The following is a 20,180-nucleotide window of genomic DNA, read 5'->3' as shown; positions in this document are numbered from 1 at the left end:
CCCCCGTTCAAACATGTCTCTGACTGATGCAGAGCAGCGGCATGCGCATGGGCGGCATGGTAGCACAGTGGTTAGCACTGTTGTTTCACAGCGCCAGGGTTTATTAAATATTAATAATAATAATTACATTACTGTAATGTAGGAAAATCACGATGTGGAGATGCCGGCGTTGGACTGGGGTGGGCACAGTAAGAAGCCTTACAACACCAGGTCAAAGTCCGACAGGTTTGTTTTGAATCACTAGCTTTCGGAGCGCAGCTCCTTCAACCTGGCTTTGGAAGACTTCTTACTGTCGGAAAGTTTGCTGACAATTTGTACACAGCAAGATCCCACATGGTTCGTCAGAGGTCCAGTTTCCAGTGACGTTTGGCTAGTGGCTGAAAGTTGGTCCAGGATCTTTTGAGATCCAGCTGCTGGGCCCGGCTGACGAATTAGCCAGGGATTAGAATGTGAAAGGACAAATCTGGGACAAGTTAGGTGTACTTCTGTGCAATCAAAAGGGGCCGAGGGCTCACGCTTTGAGTCAATCATCTCATCGGAGGAGTGGCATTTCGGGCAGTGCAGCACTCCCCCAGTCACGGTATCACAGCGGTTAGCACTGCTGCCTCAACTCCAGGGCCCCGGGTTCAATTCCGGCCTCGGGTGACTGTCTGTGTGGAGTTTGCACGTTGTCCCCGTGTCTGCGTGGGTTTCCTCCGGGTGCTCCGGTTTCCCCCCCCCCACAGTCCAAAGATGGGTGGATTGGCCGTGCTAAATCGCCCAAAGGTCAGACGGGGTTATGGGGATGAACGGGTGGGGTGGGGGATTACGGGGACTAGGGCAGGGGATTGGGACAAGGTGGGAGGCTCTTTCAGAGGGTCGGTGCAGACTCAATGGGCCGAATGGCCTCCTTCTGCTCTGCAGGGATACCATGATTCCTGCTCTGGTGTGTCTGCTCAGATTTTGTCCATAGAATCCTCGAGCGAGACCCTAACCCCAGGGAATGCCACCTGCTGAGCGGATAATATGCGAGCATTGTCGACAAAGGCAGGAATTATTTTCAGTATAGACGTGCCAAAGTGCTTAACAACCAACCTTTGAAATGCTGTGGTGCAAGGCACGGCTGGGATCACATCTGGATTAACGTGTACAGTATTGGTCACTTTATTTCAGGAAGGATGTCGATGTGTTGGGAGCAGATCAGAGGCGGTTGGCCAGACTCATACCAGAAACTTAGGGCAGCACGGTAGCATGGTGGTTAGCATAAATGCTTCACAGCTCCAGGGTCCCAGGTTCGATTCCCGGCTGGGTCACTGTCTGTGCGGAGTCTGCACGTCCTCCCCGTATGTGCGTGGGTTTCCTCCGGGTGCTCCGGTTTCCTCCCACAGTCCAAAGATGTGCGGGTTAGGTGGATTGGCCATGCTAAATTGCCCGTAGTGTCCTAAAAAAAAAAGTAAGGTTAAGGGGTGGGGGGTTGTTGGGTTACGGGTATAGGGTGGATACGTGGATTTGAGTAGGGTGATCATGGCTCGGCACAACATCGAGGGCCGAAGGGCCTGTTCTGTGCTGTACTGTTCTATGTTCTATGTTCTATGAATGGGCGGGTTATCTTTGAGGGGAGGTTGGACAGGCTGGACACTTATCTGCTGGAGTTTAGAAGAGTGAGAGGCGACTTGATTGAAGCATAAAAGTTCCCCAGAGGGTCTGGACACGGTGGATGTGGAGAGAATCTCGGGGTGCACTGCTTAAAAATAAGGGGCCGCCCATTTGAAACGGAGATGAGGTTTCCACTCAAGGGATTGTGGGTCTCTGGAACAATCAGCCGTGATCTCATTAAATGAGGAAGCAGGTTCGAGGGGCTGAACGGACTCTTCATGCCCCTCGTTCATCTGTTCGGATGAAACATGGCAGCCAGTCTGCGCAGAGCAAGATCCCAATAAACAGCTCAGCGTTTTTAAAGAATAAATTCAAGAGATTTCCCTCCCTAACTCTCTCTGCCTCTCTTTCGTCCTTTAAGGCACTTCTTAAAACCTACCTCCTTGGATCAAGCTTTCGATCACCTCGGCTTCTGAGCCTCGGTGTCATATTTTCTTTCGAGGTGGTCCTGTGAGCCACCTCGAGACGTTTTATCATGGGGACGTCGCTATATAAATGCAATTTGTTGTTGTTGGTGTGGGTACCGCTGCTAGGCCTGCGTTTATTGAACATTCTTAATTGCGCTCGAGAAGGTGGTGGGCAGCCGCCTCGAATATACCCGAATGGCTAGCTGGCCACGGGACACGGGTTCGAATCCCACCCCGGCGGCTGGTGGAATTTAAATTCAATTAATGAAATCTGGAATTGAAATCTGGTTTTAGTGACGGCGACCGTGACAACGATCATCGATTTGCCGTAAAAACCCCATCTGCTTCACTAATGTCCCCTTTAGGGAAGGAAATCTGCCGTCCTTACCCAGTCTGGCCGACATGTGACTCCAGACCCACACAGCGATGTGGTTGACTGGGCGGCACGGTAGCACAGTGGTTAGCACAGTTTCTTCACAGCTCCAGGGTCCCAGGTTCAATTCCCAACATGGGTCACTGTCTGTGCGGAGTCTGCACGCTCTCCCCGTGTCTGCGTGGGTTTCCTCCGGGTGCTCCGGTTTCCTCCTACAGTCCAAAGATGTGCAGGTTAGGTGGATTGGCCGTGCTAAATTGCCCCTTCGTGTCCAAAAAGGATAGGTGGGGGTTACTGGGTTATCGGGATAGGGTGGAAATGTGGGCTTGGGTAGGTTGCTCTTTCCAAGGGCTGGTTCAGACTCGATGGGCCGAATGGCCTCCTTCTGCACTGTAAATTCTATGATTCTATGACTCCTAACTGCTTCTCTGAGATGGCCGAGCGAGACGCTCCGGTTGAGGGGCAATTAGGGATGGGCAACAAATGTTGACCATGCCCAGCGATGCCTGCGACCCGTGGAATAATTGCATAATGATGTTGGTTCTTCATAGGTCTTCAAACTATGCTATCAGTAAGTCTTTATTTATTTTAAATAAATTTAAAGTACCCAATTCTATTTTTCCAATTAAGGGGCAATTTAGCGTGGCCAATCCACCTAGCCTGCACATCTTTGGGTTGTGGGGGCGAGACCCACGTAGACACGGGTAGAATGTGCAAACTCCACACGGACAGTGGCCCGGGGCCGGGATTGAACCCAGGTCCCCGGCGCCATGAGGCGGCAGTGCTAACCACTGCGCCACCGTGCCGCCCTTAGTATGTCTTTGTTAAACATTTCTAACTATATGGTTTATGGTGTTCGGGCCGGAAAGTGGAGCTGAGCCCACAAAAGATCAGCCATGATCTCATTGAATGGCGGAGCAGGCTCGAGGGGCCAGATGGCCTACTCCTGCTCCTGCTCCTAGTTCTTATGATCTTATATATAATGTAGGCCTCAGGCACAGAGCTAATGGCCGGTAGGGTGGCACAGTGGTTAGCACTGCTGCCTCACAACGCCAGGGACCCGGGTTCAATTAGGGCTTTGGGTTAACTGTCTGTGTGGATTTGCACTTTCTCCCCATGTCTGCATGGGTTTCCTCCGGGCGCTCCGGTTTCCTCCCACAGTCCAAAGACGTGCAGGTTAGGTGGATTGGCCATGATAAATTGGCCCTTAGTGCCCAAAGATTAGACCGGATACAGGGTTATGGGGAAAGGGTGGGCGAGTGGGCCTAGGTAGGGGGCTCTTTCAGAGGATCGATGGGCCAAACGGCCTCCTTCTGTACTGTAGGGATTCTGTGGAAATCGCCACGACTTGATCTGAACATGTCTCTAACCAACACCACGTGAACTCTGGGTCATGTGCCTTCTCACAGTGGGCGGTACTGTACTCATCCCACGTTAGCCTTGTACGGGCCACACCCCGACACCACAACAATTTTTAAAAGTATGGAATGAACTGGTGGGTGGGAATTGCCGGAAACATGTAGTAGCTGGTGGCAGCCAACCACCACACAAACTCCAAAGACCAACGTTGCCAAGGCAGCGCAAAAACAAGAATAAAAGCAGAAAGTGCCGGAGAAACGCAGAGAGGGAAACAGGGAGCAAGGGGATGGATTCGCCCTCCCCCAGCCGCATGTTCCCCGACGCCGTGACGTTCGCCGGCGACGGGATTCCATCTTCCCGCCGCTTGTCAATCTAGCCGCCCCACGCCGCCGGGAAACCCCCGGGCGGGGCTGCACTGCCGGGCGGGGAAAGTGAATCCCTACGACCGGAAAATTCCGGCCCGGGATTTTCCAGTAGGCCCCCCCCCTCCGCCCATGGCGGGCTTTCCAGCATCGGAGGGGGCGGCTCACCAGCAGAGGCCGGAGGGAGCGGGTAGTCACCGGGGGGGGGGGGGGGGGGGGGGGGGGGGGGGCGGGGGGGGGAGGGGCCTCACATTCGGCAGGACCGTAAAATCCAGCTGGTGGGAAGAGCAGGAAAATCCCGGCCAGAGTTAATGTTTGAAGGAGGTTTGGCTGTCTTCCGGGAACGTGAACTCTGATTCTCTTGCTGCCGGCCCGGTTGAATTTCCCCAGCGATTTTCTGCTTCTGTTTCCCTCGATCCTCCGCCGCCTTTAGCTTCTACTTCAGAGGATTAACAATTTTTTGTCCTGCGGGTGAGGCGGATTGGCCACTTGGTGTGCCTCTTGGTGTCCAGGGGCGTGGAGGTTAGGTTCCGGGGATAGGGCGGGGTAGAGTGGGTGGATGGGGGTGGGAGGGGCGGACCTGGACAGAGTGCTCTTTCGAAGGGCCGGCACAGACACGCTGGGCTGAATGGCCTCTCCCTGCGCTGTCGCGGTCCCCCGACAACCCCAGAATGGAACGAGCTGCCATGGGGAATAGTCACAGCCCCTGCTCCCCTTGACATTCCCCAAGACCCATCTTCAGATTATTCCCATTTGAAAGCTTTCATCGGCAGGCCACGCCCGGTTACGCCAGCTCCCCAGGGAAATGTCGGCAGGGTAGGGACATCAGGCGGTGATGCCAACACCACGACAACAGAGGCAGGAGAGAATGGGGGAAGAGCAGGGCAGAGTCACTGACGATGGATGGCCTCTTGGAGCCGAGCAGGCGAACATAATTCAAAAGTTATGTCCACATCCTTTATTCACCACTCCCACTGATCGTTTCCACTCTATTTTTGGATAAGCTGCACATTTGTGATTCACGTTTCCCAATCTGTCCAGTCATTGTTTCAGGCGGATTATAATACAACAGACACTTGCTCAGTCAGTTCCTCTGACGGTGCATCTTCCAGTAATGCTATTTGGAATGTGCGGGATGGGGTGAGGTGCGTGTGGGGGGGGGGGGGGGGGGGGGAGAGCTTGTTCATTGCTCCCAGGCTGTTGGAAGCTACGGTGACAACGGCACAACCAATAAGAGCTCGCTGACCCTGACGGGAGGGGGCCATCTTGCAGAGATGTCCCTAACGGGGAGCGAAAACCCAGAAGAAGTCCAGGGCAGCGGATCCCGTCTTCATGTGGAAGAATCAGAGGGATCTAGGTGTACAGGTCCACAGGTCACTGAAAGGGGCAACACAGGTGGAGAAGGTAGTGAAGAAGGCATACGGCATGCTTGCCTTCATTGGCCGGGGCTTTGAGTATAAGGATTGGCAAGTCATGTTGCAGCTGTATAGAACCTTAGTTAGGCCACATTTGGAGTATAGTGTTCAATTCTGGTCGCCACTACCAGAAGGATGTGGAGGCTTTAGAGAGGGTGCAGAAGAGATTTACCAGCATGTTGCCCGGTATGGAGGGCATTAGCTATGAGGAGAGGTTGAATAAACTTGGTTTGTTCTCACTGGAACGACGGAGGTTGAGGGGCGACCTGATAGAGGTCGACAAAATTATGAGGGGCATAGACAGAGTGGATAGTCAGAGACTTTTCCCCAGGGTAGAGGGGTCAATTACTAGGGGGCTTAGGTTTAAGGTGCGAGGGGCAAGGTTTAGAGGAGATGTACGAGGCAAGTTTTTTACACAGAGGGTAGTGGGTGCCTGGAACTCACTGCCGGAGGAGGCGATGGAAGCAGGGACGATAGTGACGTTTAAGGGGCATCTTGACAAATACATGAATAGGATGGGAATAGATGGATACAGACCCCAGAAGTGTAGAAGATATTATTTTAGACGGGCAGCATGGTCGGCACGGGCTTGGAGGGCCGAAGGGCCTGTTCCTGTGCTGTACTTTTCTTTGTTCATTGTTCTTTGTTGAGCAGGCTGGGCCCATGCGCATCGGAGTTTGCAAGACCGAGAGGCGACTTTGTTGAAATGTGTAAGATTCTGAGGGGGCGGGATGAGGTGGATGCCGAGAGTGTGGGTGGGATTTTCCGGTTAATCCCACCCCCTCCCCCCCCCCCCCCCCCCCTCCACGCCGTCAGCGGGATTTTCCATTGAAGCCATCCCATTGCTGTCGGGAAAGCCATGGGCGGATGTACGCTGCCGGTGGGAACAGAGGTCTCCAGCCGATATTTCCCCTCATGGAAGAATCTCGAACTCGGGATTTCAGATACAAATGAGGAGGAATTTCTTCTCCCACCTCTTAGCACCTTTGCTCCCAATGACGGTTCTCACAGATCTGAATCTGTAAAAGTCCTCAGCGAATGAGAGACTCTGGTTTCTCTAGCACAGCGGCGCAGTGGTTAGCACTGCTGCCTCACAGCGCCAGGGACCCGGGTTCGATTCCCGGCTCGGGTCACTGTCTGTGCGGAGTCTGCACGTTCTCCCCGTGTCTGCGTGGGTTTCCTCCGGGTGCTCCGGTTTCCTCCCACAGTCCAAAGATCATAGAATCTCTACAGTGCAGAAGGAGGCCATTCGGCCCATCAAGTCTGCACCAACCTTCCGAAAGACCGTACCGAGGCCCAATCCCCCGCCCTGTCCCCGTCACCCCACCTAATCTTTGGACGCTAAGGGGCGATTTAGCACGGCCAATCCACCTAACCCGCATATCTTTTCAGAAGGTGCAAGATGTGCAGGTTAGGTGGATTGGCCAGCTTAAATTACCCTTCACTGTCTACAGATGTGCAGGATAGATGGGACAGGGATAGGGAGGGGGAGCGGGCTTTGATCGGGTCTTTCAGAGGGTCAATGCAGACTCAATGGGCCAAATGGCCTCCTTCTGAACTACAGGGTTCCACGTGCTCTATGGACAACCTCCGGATACTTTGAAGTGCTTTTCAGCCAATGAGGTACTTTTGAAGTGTCATCACTGTTGTAAAGGAAACACACACAGCGCAAGATTGGGGCAACACGGTAGCACAGTGGGTAGCACTGCTGCTTCACAGCTCCAGGGTCCCGGGTTCGATTCCCAGCTTGGGGTCACTGTCTGTGTGGAGTCTGTACATTCTCACTGTGTCTACGTGGGTTTCCTCCGGGTGCTCCGGTTTCCTCCCACAAGTCCCAAAAGACATGCTGTTAGGTGAATTGGACATTCTGAATTCTCCCTCCGTGTACCCGAACAGGTGCCGGAATGTGGCGACTAGGGGCTTTTCACAGTAACTTCATTGCGATGTTAATGTCAGCCTACTTGTGGCAATAAAGATGAATATTATCCCAAAAACAGCAAGGCGATCGCGACCAGGTAATCCGTTTTATGATGCCTACATGTGACTCCGGGTTGACCAAGGAATGGGCGAGCGAGACCCTCAAGTGTGAGGGGCAATTAGGGATGGGAAACAATTGCTTGGCCTTGTCCCAATGTCACCCACATTCCCATGGAGCAATAAAGGGGGGAAAATGTATAATAATCTTTATTAGTGTCACCAGTAGGCTGACATTAACACAGCAATGAAGTTACTGTGAAAAGCCCCTAGTCGCCACATTCCGGCGCCTGTTTGGGTACACGGAGGGAGAATTCAGAATGCCCAATTCACCTAACAAGCACGTCTTTCGGGACTTGTGGGAGGAAACCGGAGCACCCGGAGGAAACCCACGCAGACACGGGGGAGAACGTGCAGACTCCGCACAGGCAGTGACCCAAACCGGGAATCGAACCCGGGACTCTGGCGCTGTGATTCAACAGCGCCATCCACCATTAACTACCGTGATTCGAGAGTTAGAGTACTGGGGAGAAAATGGCCTTTCTACGCCGATGACTGTTCACTCTGAGGAGGGTCTGACTGCCGAGGAGAATATACCCACGAGGGAATCTGCATTTGGCGCAATTTCTTTCAGTGGCTTGCCAAAGCATGATAATATTCTGCGGCCAGAGCAAACAAACTTGTGGGAATTGGGGAATGTTCTTGCCTTGAAAACAAGTAGTTACATGGTCACTGACAAAATGATGGGCATAATTTTCTAGCTCCTGGACCCTGCGGTTGACCCCTGCCACTCCCTCGCACCCACAAAAAAAGCTTGCATTTATCTAGAGCCTGTCATGACCACCAGACGTCACAAGGCGCCTTACAGCCAATGAATTCTAGTCGCAGTGCGGCACAGGGCACAGGAGGATCCCACAAACAGCAATGCAACAGTAACCAGCTGATTCGTGGCTTGCGAGGTTGATGGAGGAAGTTAATATTGGGCAGGAATGTCTCCCGCCACGCTCATTTCCCTCACGCTGTGCAAGCGTTTCATCCGGACGACAGCGCTCCCAACACTGCGGCGCTCCCTCGGGTACTGCGTCGGAGTGCCTCACTTGATTTTCTTTTTGCGTGCTCGAATACTGAGATGGGGAGTCTTCTGATTCACCCAGTCAGCAGAAAGAGGAGGGAGGGCGTTCAACCAAAGGGGCTGTTATCGGAAAAGGGAGAGCGTGCAGCGTTAGGGGGAGAAGGTGGGAGGACGGCGTCAAGGCAATTGCTCATTCAGAAAGAGGCGGAGACCAGATGGGCCGAGCGGCCTCGTTCCACACACTAACAATCCTGTGGAGAAACTTTGTGGATTAGATTCATCAGATCTGGGCTTGGATGGAAACCTTAGACGGGCAGAATCTGGTGCGAGTCGATCTAAATCGTTTCTCGTTCACAGAATTTACAGTGCAGAAGGAGGCCATTCGGTCCATCGAGTCTGCACTGGTTCTTGGAAAGAGCACCCTACCCAAGGTCAACACCTCCACCTTATCCCCATAACCCAGTAACCCCACCCAACACTAAGGGCAATTTATCACGGCCAATCCACCTAACCTGCACATCTTTGGACTGTGGGAGGAAACCGGAGCGCCCGGAGGAAACCCACGCAGAGACGGGGGAGAACGTGCAGGCTCCGCACAGACAGTGACCCAAGCCGGGAATCGAACCTAGGACCCTGGAGCTGTGCAGCAATTGTGCTAACCACTGTGCTACCGGGCTGCCCAACAGAGATACCAAAACAGTTCAAGAGGATTAAGGTCCAACATGCCACCGTTGGCAAAATAGATGATTGAAAAGATTTCATTTGTACCTGGACAGATTCTGGGCGCTGTTAGATATGGGGTTGAATTCTGCGACCCTGTCACAGAAGGGGTGGGGCTGGAAAATGCGGCGAGCTTTTCAAAAGCCCATTGACCTCCCTCCCGCCTGTGGGAAATGTCGCCCAAAGGACAATTTGACGTGCCCGTGATTACGTTTGGGCCTATTCCTGATTCCGGGAGCGCCGCCATTGAAGCCAGAGGCAAATAAAAACCCACGGCGACACCGGCAGCACCTTGTACAACCAAACCATGGCTGGCTGTACCGACCGGGAAGGATTATGGGCGGACGGCGGCGCACCCCCCCACCCGTGGGTTACCCGACGGCGGGCGGTGGGACCAATGGGAAACCCCATTGAGAGCGGCGGGACTAGAGAGTCCTGCCGCCAGTGAACGGCGAGCCGCCTCCTGCCACCGAGAGATCCGCGGCTAGGATGCCGGAGAATCCAGCCCCATTTAGGCAAAGGTTATGGTGGGGGGTCAGATACAGCTCTTTAAAATTACGAGGGGGTTTGATAAGCATTGGCATCGAGGGCAGGATTCCACTCCTACATTACAACGTTGACTGCACCTCAAAAAGTACCACGTTGGCTGTAAAGCACTTAGGGGGCAGCAGGGTAGCATGGTGGTTAGCATAAATGCTTCACAGCTCCAGGGTCCCAGGTTCGATTCCCGGCTGGGTCACTGTCTGTGTGGAGTCTGCACGTCCTCCCCCTGTGTGCGTGGGTTTCCTCCGGGTGCTCCGGTTTCCTCCCACAGTCCAAAGATGTGCGGGTTAGGTGGATTGGCCATGCTAAATTGCCCGTAGTGTCCTAATAAAAAGTAAGGTTAAGGGGGGGGGGTTGTTCGGTTATGTGGGTTTGAGTAGGGTGATCATGGCTCGGCACAACATTGAGGGCCGAAGGGCCTGTTCTGTGCTGTACTGTTCTATGTTCTATGTAACATTCATTGGCCGCTATATAAATGCAAATCTATCTCATGGTGGGAAGGCCACAATTTGAGGCGGCAAATGCAGTTGATAATTCCACCGGCCAGAGAGTGGTGCTTTTGTGGAACTGGCTACCCTGGGGGAGTGGTGGAGGCAAATCTTTTTTTTTTGTTTATTCTTCCACAGGATTTGGTTCTCCCTGGGCCGGGCCCAGCATTTGTTGCCCATCCTTAATTGCCCCTTGAACTGAGTGTCTCGCTTGGGGCCCATTTCAGAGGGGCAGTGAAGAGTCAACCCCATCGCTATATGGGTCTGGAGTCACATGTAGGCCAGACCGGGTAAGGACGGCAGATTTCCTTCCCGAAAGCGATGGGTTTTTACGACGAACAACAACGGGTTTCGTGGCCATCATTAGCCTTTTCATTCCAGATTTTTTTTTTTTAGTGAATTGAAATTTCACAGTCTGCCCTGGTGGGATTTGAACCTGGGATTCCGGAGCATTCCCCTGAGTCTGTGGATTGCGCATGAGGGAGAAAGGTGAGGGTGGGATGATCTTATTGAATGGCGGAGCAGGCTGGAGGGGCCGAGTGGCCTACTCCTGTTCCTGGCTCGCATGTTCGAAGGGGTAGCATGCAGTATAAACAGCAACGCAGACCTGTTCCTGTGCTATGTAATGCTCTGTGCCCGAACCCAATAACCACTGGCCTCGAGAGAGCCAGAACGTGTACAGTCACATTTACCGTTACCTCTGTGGCCTCTGGGAGGGGAGCAGGGCCCTACAGATTGGTGGACCCCCCATAGCGACCGACGCCGTCCCCTTTTCATGGCGATGATCCCACAGGAGCGCCCTGGAGTTTAGGTGGGTGCAGAGACAGCTTTGAGACACCAGCGGAACATCGGAGTGGGCAAACCGGATCGGCAACATTCAACGGGGGAATATGCAGGCACGCAATCCACACACGGACACGGGCAATTAGGCGTCCGGAATGCGGAACCTGCTCAAACGTTGCACAGGACCCTGGGCTCTGTTGCAAAGTTCACAATGGAGGTAGTCTCTACCAGGATGGGGGCCGGTGTGGAGTCAACAGTGACTTAAATGTTTAGTCAACATAGGGGCTGCTTAACAATCAGTTGTCAGCCAACACGAAGCCCGCAAACTCCACTCAACATCTCTGGCGTTAGTTGTCAGTTTGGGCGCGGTGGGGGCTGTGCTTTTGTGTTCTCTGCGTCATTCTCTCAGGGCCCCGGGAGGTCATCCAAGTTAGAGCTTCCCGTCTGGGGGATTAGCCAGCCCAGATCGCCCAGTCGGCACATCAGGGCCAAAATCCAGGACCTCATGCACGGGAGGCCTCCTTTCCCGGAGCTGTGAGTCCCTGTCGGAACTCAGTCACACCAGGAATCACTATCACCTTCGCCTCCAGGGTGATCGTTTGTCGAAGCGTAAATCCAGCCACTTGGAACCATAAATTTCCTGCAGCCAAAAGGAGGCCCTTCGGCCCCTCGAGACTGTAACGAACCTCCGAAAGAGCACCCTATCCAGGCCCACTCCCGCCCACCCCGTAACCCTATAACCCCACCTACCCTGCACATCTTTGGACCGCGAGAGGAAACCGGAGCACCCGGAGGAAACCCACGCAGACGCGGGGAGAACGTGCAGACTCCGCACAGACAGTGACCCGAGGCCGGGAATCGAACCCGGGTCCCTGGCGTTGTGAGGCAGCAGTGCTAACCACCGTGCCGCCCCAGAAACCACATGGGTTTAATTTCCATTATGTTTGGAACCTCAATCTAGACCCCGCTAGTCCACGCCTCGAGTGAAGATTAGCCTCCAGCGTCCAAAGCCATTCGGGCCCTCTGCCGGGAAACCTTTCCTTGCTTCGAGCAACCGGAACTCCAACCTGAACACTCTGCTTTTTAAAAATTTCTTCTTACGATGTGAGCATTCGTTGCCCGTCCCTAATTGCCCGTAGGAAGGTGGTGGATGAGATGGCACCTTGAACCATTGCAATTCCCGCGCTGCTGTGGGGTCTGGGGTCACGTGCGCCAGACTGCCTCAGGACTTGGGGCAGATTTTCTAGCAATGCACCTTTGACCTGACTGGACGACCCTCCCCACAGCGTCCTCATTTTGCCATTGTTTCAATAGCTGTCACGTTCTCCCCGTGTCTGCGTGGGTTTCCTCTGGGTGCTTCGGTTTCCTCCCACAGTCCAACGATGCGCGGGATAGGTGGATTGGCCAGGCGGAATTACCCCCATGTGTCAAAAGGTTAGGTGGGGTTACGGGGACAGGTCGGGGGAGGGGGGGCTGGGCCTAGGTGGGGTGCTCCAGTGGCGGGTCGGTGACGACTCGATGGGCCGAATGGCCTCCTTCTGTACTGTAGGGATTCAATGATTCTATGAGATTAGCATTTGTGCCACCTTCATTAACTAGTATCATCAGAGTGTTTACAGAAAAGGGCCACTCGGCCCATCGTGTCTGTGCTGGCTGAGAGATGAGCCACCCAAACTAATTCCACTTTCCAGCACTTGATCCTTAGCCCTGCACTTGCAATGCATTCCCAGGCACCAGCTGCAGAGAGTCCTCACTGATAAGCGACACTTTAAGAGAAGCACGGTTCCCCACAGGAATCAATGTTAAAGCCAGAGATAGGTTCCCGAGGTCTTGGGGTCAAATGGATGCCACTGAAGATATGCCAGTGTCAAACCACAAAAACGCCAGGTGCAAGTATCATCAATTACTTTCTTGTTTCAAATAGATGCTGGTACAGGTATTTATGCGGTTTCAGTTCCTCGCACTCCCTTGCATCAAAGGCATTTGAGCCAAGGATCCGCAGAGCGGGTGGGAGCGGAGGCTGAAGATCCAACATGATCTTATTGAAGGACGGAACAGCCTCGAGGGATTGGATTTGGATTTGGGTTTATTTGTACAGAGGTACAGTGAAAAGTTCTTCGTTCAGTCCGGACAGATCATTCCATACATGAGACAAACATAGGACATATGATGAACACACTATGCAAATACATAGACGCAGGCATTGGGTGAAGCATACGGAGTGTGGTACTACTCTGTGGAGAAAACGTGCAGAGAGATTAGATCAGTCCATAAGAGGGCCGTTTAGGAGTCTGGTAACGGCAGGAAAGAGGTTGTTTTTTAATCTGTTCGTGCGTGTTCTCAGACTTTTCAATCTCCTGCCCGATTGGAAGAGGTTGGAAGAGTGAGTAAGCCGGGTGGGAGGGGTCTTTGATCATGCATCCCGCTTTCCCCAGGCAGCGGGAGGTGTAGATTGAGTTGATGGATCGGAATCCCTGTGTCCATTTCATACATTCTTCTGCTTGGGCAAATGGTTTTGTAAAAAATCAGTCAAAGAAATTCCCTTGCGTGGTCAGCAAGGTGGCGCAGTGGTTAGCACTGCTGCCTCACGGCGCCGAAGTCCCAGGTTCGATTCCGGCTCTGGGTCACTGTCCGTGTGGAGTTTGCACATTCTCCCCGTGTTTGCGTGGGTTTCGCCCCCACAACCCAAAGATGTGCAGGCTAGGTGGATTGGCCACGCTAAATTGCCCCTTAATTGGAAAAAAATGAATTGGGTACTCCAAATTTTTTTTTTAATTTAAAAAAAGAAATTCCCTTGCATAAATACTATCCTCTGAGATGTGAAAAGTCTGGGTCTCGGGTGATGTCTTGATCAGGTTTGTCTGCCCACCACAGTTGAATAGCTTGAGGATGCACGCTCCCGAGTTCCAAATGTGAAGAATGGGATATTCATGGTATCATAGAATCCCCACAATGCAGAAGGAGGCCATTTGGCCCATCAAGTCTACGCTGACCCTGTGAAAGAGCGTCCTACTTGGGTCCACTCCCCCACCCTAACCCCGTAATCCTGTAACCCCATCTAACCTTTGGACACTAAGGGGCAATTTAGCACGGCCAATCCACCTAACCTGCACACCTTTGGACTGTGGGAGGAAACCGGAGCACCCGGAGGAAACCCACGCAGACACGGGGGAGAACGTGCAGACTCCGCACAGACATTGACCCGAGCCGGGAATCAAACCTGGGACCCTGGAGCTGCCAGGCAGCAGTGCTAACCCCTGTGCCGCCCACATTGAGGGAGGAATTTGCTTTGCATATGGAACCATTCACCAGCAGGAGAGCAGAATGGTGCAGGCCCATTAACTGTTGTACAGTGACCCGATGTATCGTAGCGACTATTGCTAAAATAAGTAATTCCGTTTTGTTTTTCAGGCACTGGTCGACAGGGCACCCATCAGCATCCAACGCCTGTGCCACCTAACTTTCAAATGATTGGGGCGACGCTGGGCACAGTTTGTTAAGATTGTCGTCTCATTGTTGGAATTCGGCCTTTAGCGAAAGCAGTCGCTCACTCGTCAATGGAACATTGTGAATTGGCTGGGTTGGCTGATCTTCACTGTCAGTTACTCGGCTGGTGATGTGTTCCGGGCGATGGGTTTGACCGGGTTACAAAGATTGTGACAGCTCGCCAAGCTTGTGCAGAACCCAAAATGTGCAACACCAGCTATGATAGCTGCGACGTCGATTCCAGACTCGACAGCCTCTTCCCACCAACCCTGTACATCCTCGTCATCGTGATTGGACTGCCGACCAACTGCCTAGCTCTGTGGGCAGCGTACCTGCAGGTCAAGCAGAGGAACGAGCTGGGCGTCTATCTCCTCAACCTGTCCATCTCCGACCTCCTCTACATCGCCACCTTGCCGCCGTGGATTAACTATTTCCTCCACCAGGACAATTGGATTCTGGGCCCGGAATCCTGCAAACTCTTTGGCTTCATCCTCTACACCAACATTTACATCAGCATTGCCTTCCTCAGCTGTATCTCGGTTGACCGCTACCTGGCCGTGGCCCACCCATTGAGGTTCGCCAAGATCCGGCGGGTGAAAACCGCGGTCATCACCAGCGTGGTGGTCTGGACAATCGAGATTGGGGCCAACTGTGCCCCTCTCTTCCACAACGAGCTCTTCGAAGACCGCTTCAACCACACCTTCTGCTTTGAGAAGTACCCCATGGAGAGGTGGGTAGCACAGATGAACCTTTACCGAGTTTTCATCGGGTTCCTGTTCCCCTGGATATTGATGCTCTTCTCCTACCAGGGAATCCTCAAGGCGATCAAAGGGAACCTGTCGACAGAGAAGGGGGAGAAGGCGAAGATCAAGCGCCTGGCGTTGAGCCTCATCATTATCCTCTTGCTGTGCTTTGCGCCGTACCACATCATCCTGCTCCTGCGGAGCGTCATGTACCTGAGCAGACCCTGGGACTGCAGCTTCGAGGAGAACGTCTTCACGGCCTACCATGTCTCACTGGCCCTCACCAGCCTCAACTGCGTGGCTGACCCCATCCTTTACTGTCTGGTCAACGAGGGGGCCCGCAGTGATATGACAAAGGGCCTGGCGCCCCTCCTGAAGTTCTTTGCTGGCTCCAAGTCGACGGACATTGCTCGGTCAGTCACTCTCGACACTCCACTCTCCTCTAAAAAATCCCAATATTTCAACATTGATTTGGTGGTGCTGAGGGAGGACTGCATCCCGATGAAGACTTTGAGCATATAAGGAATGAAGAACTAAAATAAAATCGAAGGGTTACAAGATGTTATAGTATTGCCACCTTCATTAATGTATTTTTTGTAACATTCCTGTGCGCGGTAATGATTTACGTTTTTAAAAAAAAAACCTTATTTAAATCATTTTGAATTCCTTCAGAATCCTTACCGCCAGCCCTCCATTTTCCTTGTTTTCCCAATGTCGGGTTTTCAGCCTCCTTCTCACGAGTGGCTACTTGCACGTCATCTTGTCGTGGGTGAGCGGGAAACGGTCTAATCTTGGCGTCTTGCCAATCTCCCAATAATGTCCCTCATAGTCAATCTCACCTTAACCCCCTCAACTTTGACCCTAATAACGCCCAATTCAGGAGAATTAGCAACCCCCCCCCCCCCCCCCCCCAGTTTGAAAACGCTCTCCCCCCCCCCCCCCCCCTGCGCCTGGACGTACTGTCAAAGTGGAACACGGCCTAAAACACCCACTATCAAATAGTTGGGATTTGGCGTTACTTGTACTGGACTGCATCGCCTGGTCGATAGAATGCTTTAAGCCGCTCGATATAATTTAGCCAAAGTCTTACAACCGGTCGAGGTATTCATTTTATTATTTTAATTCTTGCACAGGATGCAGGGTTACTGGTTAGTCCCACTATTTATTGCCCATCCCTAATTGCCCCTTGAGAAGGTGGTGGGTGAGTCCGCCTTCTTGAGCCGCTGCAGTCCCTGAGGTGTAGGTACACCCACCGTGCTGTTAGGGTGGGGGCTCCAGGATTTTGACCCAGCGACAGTGAAGGAACGGCCGATTATATTTCCAAATTGGGATGGTGAGTGACTTGGAGGGGGAGCCTCCAGGTGGTGGTGTCCCTCATACATTTACCGCCCTTGTCTTTCCAGTTGAATGGTAGATCTGGCTCGAGGGCCGAATGGCCTATTCTTGCACCTATAGCTATCGAGGGATATGGGGACAGTGCGGAAATAATTGGCGTTGAGGTCACAGGGTAGTGTCAAAGGAGACTTGGCGAGTTGCTGCTGCCACTGGGAGTCGGTGGTGGAGGGAGGGAGTGTTGAAGGCGGTGGATGGGGTGCCAATCAAGCGGGGCTGCTTTGTCCTGGATGGTGTCGAGCTTCTTGAGTGTTGGAGCTGCGCTCATCCAGGCAAGTGGAGAGTCCATCACACTCCTGACTTGTGCCTTGTAGATGGTGGACAGGCTTTGGGGAGTCAGGAGGTGAGTTACTCTCCGCAGGATTCCCAGCCTCTGACCTGCTCTGGCAGCCACAGTATTTATATGGCTGGATCCAGTTCAGTTTCTGACCAATGGTAACCCCCAAGATGTAAATAACGGGGGATTCAGTGCCCATACAGTTCACCTGTCCAGGTACATATCAGCGAATACTGAGTGTTGACAGAAATGTGCTTTTTGTCCCACAGTTCTCCCTGAATGGTGGGGAATGGTTCCACCGGGCCGGGGGGGGGGGGGGGGGGGGGGGGGGGTGGGATTGTTGCACCCAACGTCTGTTGGCAGGTTGATTTTCTGGCTAATGTGCGTGAGGAGAGCCTATCACAGCGGAGCTCGATCCGTCCCTCCCCCAACATCCTCACACGACGATCAAGAGGTGATTCTCCCTCTCGTGTCCCCCACCCCCATCCTTTACCCTGGGCATCGAGACCAGTGATGCCAGTTCACCTTCCCAACTGGCATCGGTTCTCCACGAACACAACGCAGGCTGGGCACTGCGCCCTCCCAGGTCTCGGTGCAACGCCATTTCTGGCCCCTTGAGCGTGGCTGCGGTTTTAAAATATTCTTTAACCGGGACATGTCCATCCCTAATTGATAAGGTGGTCGTGAGCCATCCTATTGAGCCTCAGATTTTAATTGCTTTGCCAGTGAAGGCCGTGGCTTCAGCTACCAAAGCCCTTAAGAGATTCGGCTAGGAGTGACCACCACATTCTCCTTCATAGAGATAAAATCTGGTCTTCGCACGCAGGACATGCTGTGTGGCACTACCACCGTGCCAAAAGTGAGAGATTTGAAACAGATCCAGCAGCTCAAAATGGGACTCCCATGAGGGCTGTGGACCATCGTCAGCAGAATTGTACCCAACCTCAATCTGCAACCTGATGGTGCAGCATCTCCCTCAGTCCTCCGTTGCCAGGAGACCAACCCTGCTTCAATGAGCGCAGCAGCAGATGTACCTAAAAAGCAAGGGTTAGGGCAGCACGGTGGCGCAGTGGTTAGCACTGCTGCCTCACGGCGCCGAGGTCCCGGGTTCGATCCCGGCTCCGGGTCACTGTCCGTGTGGAGTTTGCACATTCTCCCCCTGTCTGTGTGGGTTTCGCCCCCACAACCCAAAGATGTGCAGGGTAGGTGGATTGGCTATGCTAAATCCCCTTTAATTAGAAAAAATGAATTGGGTACTCTAAAATTTAAAGTAAATGAAAAGGCAAGAGTTGACCTTTTTTTTAAAAATAAATTAAAGAGTTTCCAATTTTTTTTTCCAATTAAGGGGCAATTTAGCGTGGCCAATCCACCTAACATCTGGGGCTGGTTTAGCACAGGGCTAAATCGCTGGCTTTGAAAGAAGACCAAGGCAGGCCAGCAGCACAGTTCAATTCCCGTACCAGCCTGCCCGAACAGGCGCCGGAATGTGGCGACTAGGGGCTTTTCACTTAATTTGAAGCCTACTTGCTACAATAAGCGATTTTCATTTAATTTTTTTTTCATCTTTGGGTTCGTGGGGGCGAAACCCACGCAAACACGGGGAGAATGTGCAAACTCCACACAGACGGTGACCCGGGGCTGGGATCAAACCCAAGTCTTCAGCGGCAAGAGTTAATCTGGTGAAGCTACAACATATGGCCAAAGAGATGTAGCATGCTGTGGACCAAACTAAGCGATCCCACATTTAATGAAGCAAATCTAGGCTCTGTTCAAACCTCCTCTAGTCAAGAATAGTAGTGGACAATGAAACTACCAGGAGGAGGAGGCTCCATGAATGTCATATTGTATAACATCCCTACAGTGCAGGAAGAGGCCATTTGGCCCATCAAGTCTGCACCAACCCTTCGAAAGAGCACTTTACCCATGTCCACACCCCTATCCACCCAGCACCATCCCTGCAACCCCACCTAACCTACACATCCCTGGATGCTAAGGGGCAATTTAGCATGGCCAATCCATTTAACCTGCACATCTTTGACTGTGGGAGGAAACCAGAGCACCCGGAGGAAACCCACGCAGACAGGGGGAGGACGTGCAGACTCCGCACAGACAGTGTCCCGAGGCTGGAATCAAACCCGGGACCCTGGCGCTGTGAGGCAGCAGTGCTAACCACTGTGCCGTCCCCATCCTCAATGATGGCGGAGCCCAGCACTCCAGGGAAAAAATCTCTAAGTGTTTGAAGGCAGCTGAGGCCGGAGGGGCCGATTGGATGATCCGTCGCCGCCTCTTCCTGTAGCACCCACCATCACGAATGTCAGTCTCCTGCCGGTTTGATCCAAGCTGTTCCTTATTGAGAAACAGTTGAATGCACTCGATAGAGGAAAGACCACAGGCCTGACAATATTCCCGCCAGGGTTGTGACGGCCTGTGCTTCCGACTAAGGCTTCCTCCACCTTGCTGCGCAACCAATGTGTGGCCAGCACGGTAGCACACGTGGCTAGCACTGTGTCTTCACAGCTCCAGGGTCCCAGGTTCGATTCCCCGCTGGGTCACTGTCTGTACGGAGTCTGCACGTTCTCCCCGTGTCTACGTGGGTTTCCTCCGGGTGCTCCGGTTTCCTCCCACAGTCCAAAGACGTGCAGGTTAGGTGGATTGGCCATGATAAATTGCCATTAGTGTCCAGAAAGGTCAGGAGGGGTTATTGGGTTATGGGGACAGGGTGGAAGTGAGGGCTTAAATGGGTTTGTGCAGACTCGATGGGCCGAATGGCCTCCTTCTGCACTGCATGTTCTCTGTATCTATGACTCAAGAGATTGACCTCACGGCTGGGGGAAGGGGTCCTTTAGATGCCTCCCCAGACACCCATTTGCCCCACTCCACTCTTTCGAGCAGTCAACTAAAAATCTAAATGGGATTAAGCGACCCCCTCGAATCAACCACTGGAGTGACAGCCGTGACCACACCAGCGCCTTGCATTTATATAGCACCTTTCATGGAGTAAACCCATACCAAGGTTCTTCACTGGGGGGGCGCTATCATCAACAAAATTTGGGTTTGGGGAGTCTGGGACCGTTTAGGGAGTGGGGGGGTTGGGCAGGGGAGGGGTGGAGGGAGGGGGATAACCTAAAAATGAGATCCAGACGTTCCAGGA

The 20,180-nt window shown here is 53.0% G+C and overlaps 1 protein-coding gene across 1 annotated transcript in view; it reads left to right on the top strand.

Moving 5' to 3' along the window:
• Positions 1–16,105, top strand: part of LOC119958014 (G-protein coupled receptor 4-like) — a 44,285-nt gene extending 28,180 nt beyond the window's left edge. The window contains exon 2 of the mRNA XM_038786273.1: positions 14,543–16,105. Within this exon, the coding sequence (XP_038642201.1) occupies positions 14,821–15,882 (1,062 nt within the window). The 5' untranslated portion in view covers positions 14,543–14,820 and the 3' untranslated portion in view covers positions 15,883–16,105. The remainder of the gene's footprint in view (positions 1–14,542) is intronic.
• The last annotated feature ends 4,075 nt before the right edge of the window (positions 16,106–20,180 follow it).

Source organism: Scyliorhinus canicula, chromosome 27, assembly GCF_902713615.1.
Source record: "Scyliorhinus canicula chromosome 27, sScyCan1.1, whole genome shotgun sequence".
NCBI classification, from domain to species: Eukaryota; Metazoa; Chordata; class Chondrichthyes; order Carcharhiniformes; family Scyliorhinidae; genus Scyliorhinus; species Scyliorhinus canicula.
This window is presented reverse-complemented; position numbering and strand designations above follow the sequence as displayed.